This window comes from Falco biarmicus, chromosome 6 (assembly GCF_023638135.1).
Source record: "Falco biarmicus isolate bFalBia1 chromosome 6, bFalBia1.pri, whole genome shotgun sequence".
NCBI lineage: Eukaryota > Metazoa > Chordata > Aves > Falconiformes > Falconidae > Falco > Falco biarmicus.
The window spans coordinates 17,478,139-17,488,017 of record NC_079293.1 but is presented as its reverse complement, the minus strand read 5'-3'; the positions used below and the strand labels follow the sequence as shown (position 1 = coordinate 17,488,017).

The window sequence follows — 9,879 nt, the reverse complement described above, 5'->3', positions numbered from 1 at the left end:
GGGGCTCGTTGCCTGTAACGGGAGGGCGAACCCAGGGGCCGGCCCCGGGCGGCTGCGCCCCGCAGGGCGGTAAGGCGGTGTCGGGGCCCCGTTACCGCTCCCTCAGCTGCTGCTTCGGCGGGAGGCGCGGGCTGCCGGGCCCGGGTGCTCGTGTCACGGGGGGGCTGGGGTCAGGCGCGGGGCAGCCGGGGGTCCCGCCGCGCCGCCAGCGGCTCTCGGGGGGGAGCGGGGGCGCCCCCCGGCAGGGTGCGGGCGGCCGGGCAGCGGGGTGCGCCGCGAGGCGTCGGGAACAACGGGGAGCGCCTGTCCCCCTGCGGCCTGACCCCCCGGGGGGCCGCCGGCGCGGCCGGCTGGCGGGCGAGCTCCCTGCCGTACCCAGCGCCGCCGCCGCAGGGCGAGCGGTCCCGCCGGGCCGCCCCGCAGCCGGCCGGGGGCAGCCACGCCGGGGGCAGCCACGCCGGGGGGCGGGGGGCGCGGGCGGGGGGCGGCCGGGCGGGGGCGGGGGGCGGCCCGGCGCGCTGCGTGAGGCGGCACCCGCGGGGCCGCGGCGCGGGGGCGGGGTGTCCGCGGGGGCAGGCGGCGGGGCGGGCGCCTTCTTTGGCCATGAGCGAGGTGCCGGCATTCGGCCGCCGCCGCCGCCTGCGGGACGCGGGGAGGGAGCGGCCGCAGCGCGGATCCGCCGGCGGCAGCAGGCGGGTGCTATGGCCCAGGCCAAGATCAGCGCCAAGGCCAGCGAGGGGGCGCAGCAGCAGCAGCAGTCGCAGTCCGGCGGGCAGCTTCGAGGCCGCTTCTACCGCTCCACCTCCATGGCGGACCGCTCGAGCCGCCTGCTCGAGAACCTGGACCAGCTGGAGCTCAGGTGGGGCCCCGGCGGGCGGCGGCACCGCTGCGGCCGGGCCGGGCCCGGGCCGAGGCGGGCAGGGGGCGGCGAGGCCGGGCGGCGCCGGGCCGGGGCAGCCGCCGAGTCCCCGGCCCCTCGCAGCGGCCCGGCGGGAGGGGAGCGGGGCGGCGGCGCGGGGCTTCCCGGGGCGGCCGGGGGAGCAGCAGGCCCCTTCGGCGGGGGCGCCCTCGACAGCGGCCGCGGTGCCGCGGCCGGGCTGCGTGTGCGTGTGCGCGGCGGCCGGGCTGCGTGTGCGTGTGCGCGGCCGCCGCGCTGCGGGAGCGGGTGCGCGTGCACACGGGCTCCCCGAGGAGGCGCGGGACCCCTCGCCGTGCCCGAGCCCGCCGTGCCCGCGCCCGCCGTGCCCGCGCTGCGGGCGGGTGCCGCGCAGGGAGGCGCGGGGGGACACGGCGGTGCCGCCCGGGCTCCGCGGCGCTGCGGGGCTGGGTACCGGCGTGTGGGGCTGCGGGGCCGCCCGGCCTCCCCTCGCGCCGCCGGCCCGGCTGCGGGGTCGGTACCCGCGCGCGGCGCCCCCTGCGCCCCGGGCCGTGACGAGCCGCGTCCCTGTGACGCGAGCGGCGCTGCCTCCCGCAGCTCGGCCGCGATTTTCCGAAGTCGCTGCTGCGGACCCAGCGCGTGTCTCAGCGTTGTGCCAAGCCACGTCCTGCCAGGACGCGTCCTGCCCGCTCCTGCCGCTTGTCGTTCCCCACATAATCCCATGTGATTTTTTTCCCCCCCCGCTTCAGCAGCACGAGAGGCAGCTCCCTGCCCCTGATCGCCTCCCTCGGCCTCTCGGCGGCGCCCTGAGGCGGACGGGTGCGCAGGCTGCCGCGGCCGTACCACCGATTCACCTGCGCTACAGCTGCACATCGATCAGCGGCTTTCACAGAGCCGCCCGGAACGTTCCTAGTCATTAAAAGAGCTCTGTGGGATACAGGAGTCGCCTTTTCCCCTTTCTGCTTGCTTTACTTCGCATTATTCAGGAGTGGACTTTATGTGCTCTTGTAATTAGCCTTTCCCTTAGTTTGATTAAGTCTCCTTGAAGTCCTTCGCAGACTTCTCTGAATTTGACTAAACAAAATCGCTGTCTGCAAACAAGTCTCGCTGCTCACATCCAGGTCTAGCGCATGAGTATATAATCACAAAATGAGCATCAGAATATGCAAAAATGCGTTCTAAATTTGCTGAGCGACTCTTGAAATAAAGCAGACGGTTTGGTTAACCAGAAATTAAGCCGCAAATTAAACTTCCCGGTTTGCTCTGGGTCTTTCAAACAGGCATAATTCTAAATGCGGAACAGTTAGGAAAAGAGTCGAACTACTTTAATCAAAGTCACTCAAGTCCTGGATTTTTTTTCCATGCATAGCTAATTGGCCTCGTTTCAAAGTAATTTGAATGGCAGGAGGAAGAGCTTCCACACTTCTTCTCCAGCTGGTTTAGTTTGGTTAGAGACTCTTGAGACATTGCTTGTAAATATAATAAGTGAAAATTTGTCAGTGAACTACAGCCTTTAATTAACCCCCTCGACAGTCCTCAGTTCTCCAGTTGCTTAAGGTCGGCTGAACCTCGAGGCAGCCCTCGTCCCTTCGGGAATGCTCTGGATGGAACAGCCTTCCCTTTTCTCCCTTCTCTTCTACCACCGGAGATGCTTTTCTGACAGTAACGGGGTATTTTTGTACCTCCCTGCTGAGTATTTGCAGATGGACTTTCTTTTGTAGGGGAAGCGAGCGGGAAGGGGGGATTAATTTGGCTGCCAGGGAGCGAGCCCCGGCGGGGGTGGCAGTGGGGGCAGGTGGCACGTTTGTCCCTTGTAAGGGCTTGGACTTTCATGTTGCCCTGACTGTCTGTGAGTGCCAGGATGTCTTGGGAGCAGCTGGAAGCGGGACCAGAGTCTCTGTTTATGAGTCACCGTGTTCTGGTGGTTGTGTGAAGTGAACATGCAGTCCTAGGTGTAATGATAGATGAGATAATTCGGGCTTTTTTTGTCATCTCAATTTTTTGTACCTTTTCTCCTGTCGTCCTTCAGAACAACCGTATCCTGCCACCCCACCCCACCCCTCGTTTGTATGTTCATGGAACTGCTCACCTGAAAGCAAAAACTCAGTTTAAGCAGCTGAGGATGCCAGGGTGAAACCCCCTGCCTTGTCTCCATCCAGCGTGCTCAGCTCCGTTTCAGGAAAAAAGCCACACCATCTTCAGATGTTTCTCGTTTCCTTTGAAAACTTACCTGCACCTCCAGCGTGCAAGCTTTAATGGTGAGCTGTTTAAGTCAGTCCGTAGTTTAAAGGCCGGAGTTATTGCAGCTGTCGTAAGAAAGCGGGTATCGAGTTTCTCATCTGGAAACAAAAGCGTAGGCTGGTCCACCTGTTCCTCGGGGGAATGCTCTGCTCATGCACGTGGTATGTAGGAAAGAAAGGCAGAGCCTTGCTAATCCCTGTCCGACAGGGGACAATCAGAAGTAAGGAATGTTTTTTTAGTTTTAGGTAATGGATGGAATATTTAGTTGATGGTCAGAGCGACACATACACTCAAAGTAGAACGACTGGATGCTGTGGTGGGTATCTCGCCTCGGTAAAGCCTCGCCAGCGTGTTCTCTGGAGCACTGACTTTTCCTGAGGCTGGTGTGAGTGGTTTCCCCGGGTTTTGGATTTCTACCCCTAAACTGCTGTTGAAATGATCCTATCCCGTTGTTTTGACCTCCGTGTGGTCCAGGTCCCTAGCAGTGACAGCTGGCCCTTTCCTCCACTCCCTTGTCTTGCCTTTCCCAGGCCATTTCCCCCATCTTCTGTTCAAGTGTGTAACTCCTGCTGGCTGGTGGGTGCCTGAGGTGCTACCTGTGCCGCCGGTGTGCTGCGTTACCACCCTGTGCCTCCACCCTGCCCTTGAGAGGTCTCTGAAACCCGAGTTTATTTTTTAGGAATTTTTTCGAATGGATAGCAGAGGGGCGTGGGAGTCCTGACGTGCTGCTCCCTTGTCCCTCTGCCCCAGTGGCAGGAGCTCCTGCGCCTCCCTCACATGCTGCTGCACAGTGCCGGGGCGGGTGCTCGTTATGAGTGCCGTTTGTGGAAGCAAACACACTAAAATTTAGATTCCAGTGGATTTTGGTTGTGTGGCATTCACTATTGCAGTTGAAAAAGTGGTTAAAATAATTCCCAAGAAGCAGTTATTGCTAATAAGATCGTTCTCAAGATTTGGTTATATGACTTTCGGTCAAATAATGTCAATCAAAGTTCTAGTTGGTGAATCGGGGCGGGGGCGGTAGGGTTGCAGTATACAATCCCTGATGCTGATCACTTGGCTTTTAGGTCCTACCTCACATACCAGTAGCTGGCCGCTGGCAGCGGTGATGTTTTAGGCACTCTCTGGAATTGCACCAATTCGGGGTGCATCTCTGCAATGCAGTTTTTCCACATTCTTCAGAGGACCCAGCAAAGCTTGGGGAAATCACAGATTGATCCACCTCCTGAAGGCAGACCTTTCAGTTTCAAGTCTGTACAATGATATATCAAATCGGATTTTAAAATGCTATTAAAGTTGAAATTATGCACTTCCAAACTTTAATTTTAAGCTTTCCAGAGACCACAATGTGTTTTTTAAATTGTGAAAATACAAGGTTTTTAAAAAGGCATGGTGAGGCATTTATGAAAATATTGCTAGACTTCCTAAATTACAAAGTGCAGACATCTGAATTATGAAATGACTCCACCTGCCTCATTGCTCTTCCTAACCAGTCCAAAATAATAATTAAAACTATTCGCTCTTGGCAAGAATTTGCATTGCGTTAACTTTTCCCACTCCTCCTCAGAATGAACATTAAAGGCAGGGCCTGAAGCTTGTGCTTTCACTGACTAAATTAGGCTAAATATTTCATAAAACAGAACCATTCCGTGAGCAGGCTGTATGTGAAGAGGGGCTATTTATATCCTCAGATGCTCCTGTTCTTTTGCCTTCCTTCGCCCTCTTTTATTGCTGTTTTTCCAACGTTGCCAGCCCTCAGCCAGCCTTTGAGGAAGGAGCGGCAGCTCTGTACCTTTCTCAAGACAGGCCCTCATCTGTGGAAGCGGTCATGAGCCATCACGGTTTAGGGGCAGCATCCAGTAACGCTGAAGAGTGCAAAGCATCGAAGAGACCTAACGAGGTTTTAGTTTTTCTGCCCCTTTTCTGGACAGGTTTAATAAACATTTCAGGATAGATGGATTCCTGTGCTGCTTACAGCAGCCAGACCTCCCCAGCTGTGCATTGAAAGCATCTGAAACCATCAGCCAGGTTCACGTGATGCTCTTGCTTTTCTGTGGGGTCTGGGAGTGCAGAATTGATATTTTTGGCACAACTCTTGAGCCAGTTGCAGCTCGGCAAGTCCTCTGCGAGCCCCTGCCTTCGAGCCTCCAGGGCAGAGCCAAGGGAGAGGGACGTTTCCCCTATGTTCCAGGTCTCCAGAGACGGTTCCCAGATGTGCTTTTCCATTATTACCTGGCAGGATGCAAAAGCTCCCTCCTTAAATCCACGGTGGGGAGTAAGACGTGAATTAAGGAACTGGACTCGGATTTCTAGTGTGGCGTTTTCACGTGGCCTATGGCCGGATGGGTCCGGACCCCCGCAAGGCTGTGGGCACACACCTCGCAGCTTACCAAGACCGAAACGTTACCGGGGAGAGCGGTTTCTGAGGGGCTTCCCTCCTGCCCTCACCGCACCACGCGGGAGTTTCAGCGCAGGGAACAGGACTGGAGCGGGGGGGTCTTGTTTTGGGAAGGAACCGAGTTTCGTGCTTCCCAGCAAGCCCCGAACTGGGAGTTGCTCCCACAGAAGCTTCTTCCCGGTGTGAGTCACGGTGACCATCGCTCCGTGGAAAACGCCAGTGACTGTGGGGACAGGCAGTCCAGAATCTTGTCCAAGCGAGCAGGGCATGCCACTTGGTGGGGAAGCCCTTGTCACGTTAATAAAAGCGTGTGAGCTTTGTCCCCCTTACCTGTTTTTCTCCCTCGTTAAAAGGGTCATTTGGCTACAAGGTGGCATTAGGAGTTTTCTGGAGCGTCTGTGGCTTTGTAGGTGGGTTGTAGGGGTTCTGCACTGCTGGCCTGGGGGTGGCGGGGGAGCCAGGCCCCCTTGCTGCCTTCATCCCTGCAGCTGCAACCATCACCCCCAAGGTCCCTGATGGGGACTCGTCCCTCTCCCTGCGAGTTAAGCAGCTGATAATAATTGCCAATTAGCTACGGGACTTCTGCTGCTGGGCTCTAGTACCGACAGGCTCTGGATACCCGGACTAACTGCGGCATAGGATGGCACAGCACTGCCGGTAAAATAGAAGATTTAAGTTTGATCAAATCACTGTTGTTTTGGGTTTTTGTCCCTCTGTCTGTTCGTTATATTGAGTCTTGAAAAGTGAAGTTAAGATACAGGAGAAGGTAATGAAATCAGAGTCTGACTCATGGATAATTAAGAGCTGACTGTACTTTGTAAGCTGAAGTTTAAAAGAACAGTTCTTGGCAGCTATATAGGTGCACAGCTATTCTATTATTTAAACGTTTTGTTTGGTTCAACCATGTTCAGGGTAGAGGCTTTCCGTGACGCAGCATCTGCTATGGAACAAGAGAAAGAAATCCTGCTAGAAATGATCCACAATATACAGAACAGCCAGGACATGAGGCACATCAGCGAAGGTGAGAAGCTGCTTTGCCATACCCTTCCAACTGACCCAAAGCCAAAACAGCCTGCACCTTGGGGAGCAGCTGTGTTTGATCGCTCGCTGCTGGTGAAGGTACGGGCGCTGGAGCCAGCTCAGGCCACTGAAGGGCTGACAGTTACCCTGGGATCCCCTTTTTCTTGACTGTGTAAATCCACGTACTGTTCAGATGGATGGTCTCGCATGGATGCCACCACTGTGTATGACAGGACCCACATTCCGTTCGCTGATCGCTTTTCAAAATCGGGGTCAATATTGCTCAGCTGAGGGAGAGAAGTTGACAATGATGATTAAATATAGTGGAAAAACCAGCATTTTAATGGTTTTGACTACTGGACAGGCACGAGTGCTACAAAGCGTACAGCTTGTAAGAACCTGATGATTGTTGTCATGGTTGTTTGATACACGGCTTTAAATATAGCCCCTAAATCTGTACGTTTTACATTAGGTCCTTTAAATTGCTGGTTTATTGGCTTTTCAAGAACCTACATGTCAAATATGTTGCGTCTGTATTTTAGGAAAAAACTTAAGTTTCCAGAAAATAGAAAAACAGTTTTTTCGTGCCCCCTAATTGCATCTGGTAGTCAGAAATCAGTTTTCTCTTTATGGCCTTTAGGGGTACTGTCTAAATCTCTCTCACAGGGGCACAGAAGGTCCTTAACGTGCCAGTTCTGTTCACAGATAATGTTTCCTGATCATATTGTATGCTTCGCTTTAACGTGACACAGCGAGCATTGTGTCAGCAGTGGAAAAGCATCGCTTACATTTTTGGTCGAGCTTAATGCCTCATCTCTAATCAGAAGATCCTGTGAATTAAGGAGGACTTAGGCAAATGCAAAAAAAATACTGCCTGGCCCCTGGAAATCTTGTTGATTGCCACCCAACCTTGTTTATTGCTAAGTTATGGCAGTGCAATTGTCTTGATGATGTTATTTGCACAGGGAAGCATTCACCCGTAACCTAGAATGCTTTATTGTTTTTGATTTAGGTGAGAGAGAAGAACTTAATTTGACTGCAAATCGCCTGATGGGCCGAACCCTTACTGTGGAGGTTTCCGTAGAAACCATCCGAAATGCCCAGCAGCAGGAATCCCTACTGCATGCCACTAAGATGATCGATGAAATTGTCAATAAACTTCTAGATGATCTGGAAGACGCCAAAATCCGCTTAATGTCGCTGTACGGTGCGTGCACATCTGATGTGCCAGCAGGACCCATCGATCAGAAATTTCAGTCTGTGGTAATTGGATGTGCCATTGAGGATCAGAAGAAAATCAAAAGGCGGCTAGAGACTCTGCTCAGAAACTTAGAAAATTCTGAAAAGTCAATCACGTTGTTGGAGCATCAGAAATCATCTGTTCGACAGTCTTGCAACAGCAAACAGGATTAAACCATCTTTCTGGCTACTTCTGGCAAGTTGCAGGATGAGCAAATCGCCATAAAAAGCACACGCGTACATATGCACGCACAGGCACCAAAGTATCTCTGATTGCGAGGTGCGAGCGTTTAATGGGTTTTGGTAGCATTGGTGTTTTCTTTTGGCAAGAAAGAATGCTATCAGTTGTCCTGTAGAGTCGATATCGCTCTATTGCAAATTGTAACTCTGCTTCTGCTGAACTGTCAGAAACCATCAAAATCTAGCCTTTCCTCCATTCTCCTGGGATTTTTTTAAAACTAAAGTTGTTTTGTCATATCATGAGATTTCGGCTTTTCTCTGCTGTATACGTAGTGTGTGAACCAGACTTTTGGGAACAAAAGACAAATCATGGCAATAAATCAGAAACTTTAATAAACTGTTCTATGTTTTTTTCATAAACAACACACTGTCCTATTCATTACCATTTATTATTGGAATAATTTGGGATTATTCTTAAGTAGATAACAATACTTTCAAGAGACAGTTTGTACCCAAGGAGAAGCAACACATCCATCCAAAGGTCCCAGCCAGGGCTAGAAAGGGGCTCCGGCTCTCACAATATACCTTGAGGTGACCCATCCTGCCTCCCACTATCTAGCTGTAGTTTGAGGTTGCTGCGTGGTTTTTTTTAGAAGCTAAAGGGGAATTGTATTCTATCAGCTGCTACTCTGCAAATTTGTTTTGCATCATCGACTGTGAAGCCACAGATCAAACGGCTGAATTCTCTACAGGCAGATGCTGTATTTGTTTCTTGTGTAGGATGGTACTTCTTACACTTGGCGTTAACTTACTTTTCAGGTGAGTGTTTTTTTCTTTTTTTTCTTTTTTTCTTTTCCTTTCTTTTTTTTCCTTCCACCCTCTCACACTCTGTAATTTCTGTTCATCACGGCCATGCTCTGGGGCTCAAAAGGTGCAGATCTTAGGGTAAGCCTGGAATTTTGCGACCTGTAGCCTGTCAGTCCTGCGCTATTTCCCCAGAGGGTGGTGGTCACACAAGGGGAGCAGGGGGTTCTCTGGCGCAGTGCTTGGCCTTCTGAATTTGGCTCAGATTAAAGCTCCGCTGGAGGGAGCTGGAAGATGATGCCACCAACCACAGGTTCCTCGGTGGCAGTGGGCTGCCTTGAGTGTCACAGCTGGATGCTCTTGGAGTACCAGCCCAAGGTGGGAGTTCCTTATGGAGGCTTCTGCTGCTCAGCCAAAGCTCTGGAGCGCGGTGGCTTTGAACTCCCTGTATGTGTGCAAGCAAACACTGACCGGCCCTTGGAAACCTCGGCAGCGCTGAGGTTACCATCACTGCATGTTATTCGAGAAGCGGCACTTCAGGAGAGTGCTTTCAGAACGATCAAAGTTCCAGCTTTGAGATTGTGAAAGGTTCCTAAGAATTTGCTGAGATTAATTGTATAATTACACTTTAAAAGTAACTGGTTTGTTTTCATAAGGTTTAGATTCTTGTGAATTTTAACAAGCAAAGTAAATCCTCTGCCTACTTTAACAGTATTAAACCCCTTGACAGTAATACACAGCGTGGGTTGTTCTCAGAAATCATGCTGTGAAATGTTGAACGCAGCTTATTGATGCTTAGAATATTCCTTCAACATTTGGGGGGGTTAAGGCCATTATAAGCTTATTCAGGCCAGAAGTTTTTGTTTTGTTTTGTTTTTTAGATCCTCTTAATTGTACCAATAGCTAAAAGTATTTTTATAGCACTTAACAAGTGGTTTTGTTCTTGAGGACAAAATGAAGCGATCACAACCTGCATACCTACAGGTGAGTTAGTAGTGTAGGTTAGACTTACTTTAAGTTACTGGTTTATTTTTTAAATTCTTCTGTTTGCCTTCCGCTTTCCTAAATCCTGTGTTACCTGACCCCCAGGAGGTCTGCAGTACAGCCACTGCTACCCTCT

At 52.4% G+C, this 9,879-nt stretch overlaps 1 protein-coding gene across 1 annotated transcript; it reads left to right on the top strand.

The window, feature by feature from the left end:
* The first annotated feature begins 564 nt into the window (after window positions 1-564).
* BAG2 (BAG cochaperone 2) lies at window positions 565-8,352 on the top strand. The gene is made up of 3 exons (XM_056343773.1): window positions 565-859; window positions 6,428-6,537; window positions 7,549-8,352. Exons 1-3 carry the CDS (start codon window positions 702-704, stop codon window positions 7,947-7,949), a joined length of 669 nt encoding a protein of 222 aa, XP_056199748.1. The 5' UTR covers window positions 565-701; the 3' UTR covers window positions 7,950-8,352.
* Window positions 8,353-9,879: the final 1,527 nt, after the last annotated feature.

Coding starts and splice junctions, on each gene's coding strand:
- BAG2 (XM_056343773.1), top strand. CDS start 702: ATGGCCCAGGCCAAGATCAGCGCCAAGGCCAGCGAGGGGGCGCAGCAG. Junction 860..6,427: donor CTGGACCAGCTGGAGCTCAG/GTGGGGCCCCGG, acceptor AACCATGTTCAG/GGTAGAGGCTTTCCGTGACG. Junction 6,538..7,548: donor CATGAGGCACATCAGCGAAG/GTGAGAAGCTGC, acceptor TTTTTGATTTAG/GTGAGAGAGAAGAACTTAAT.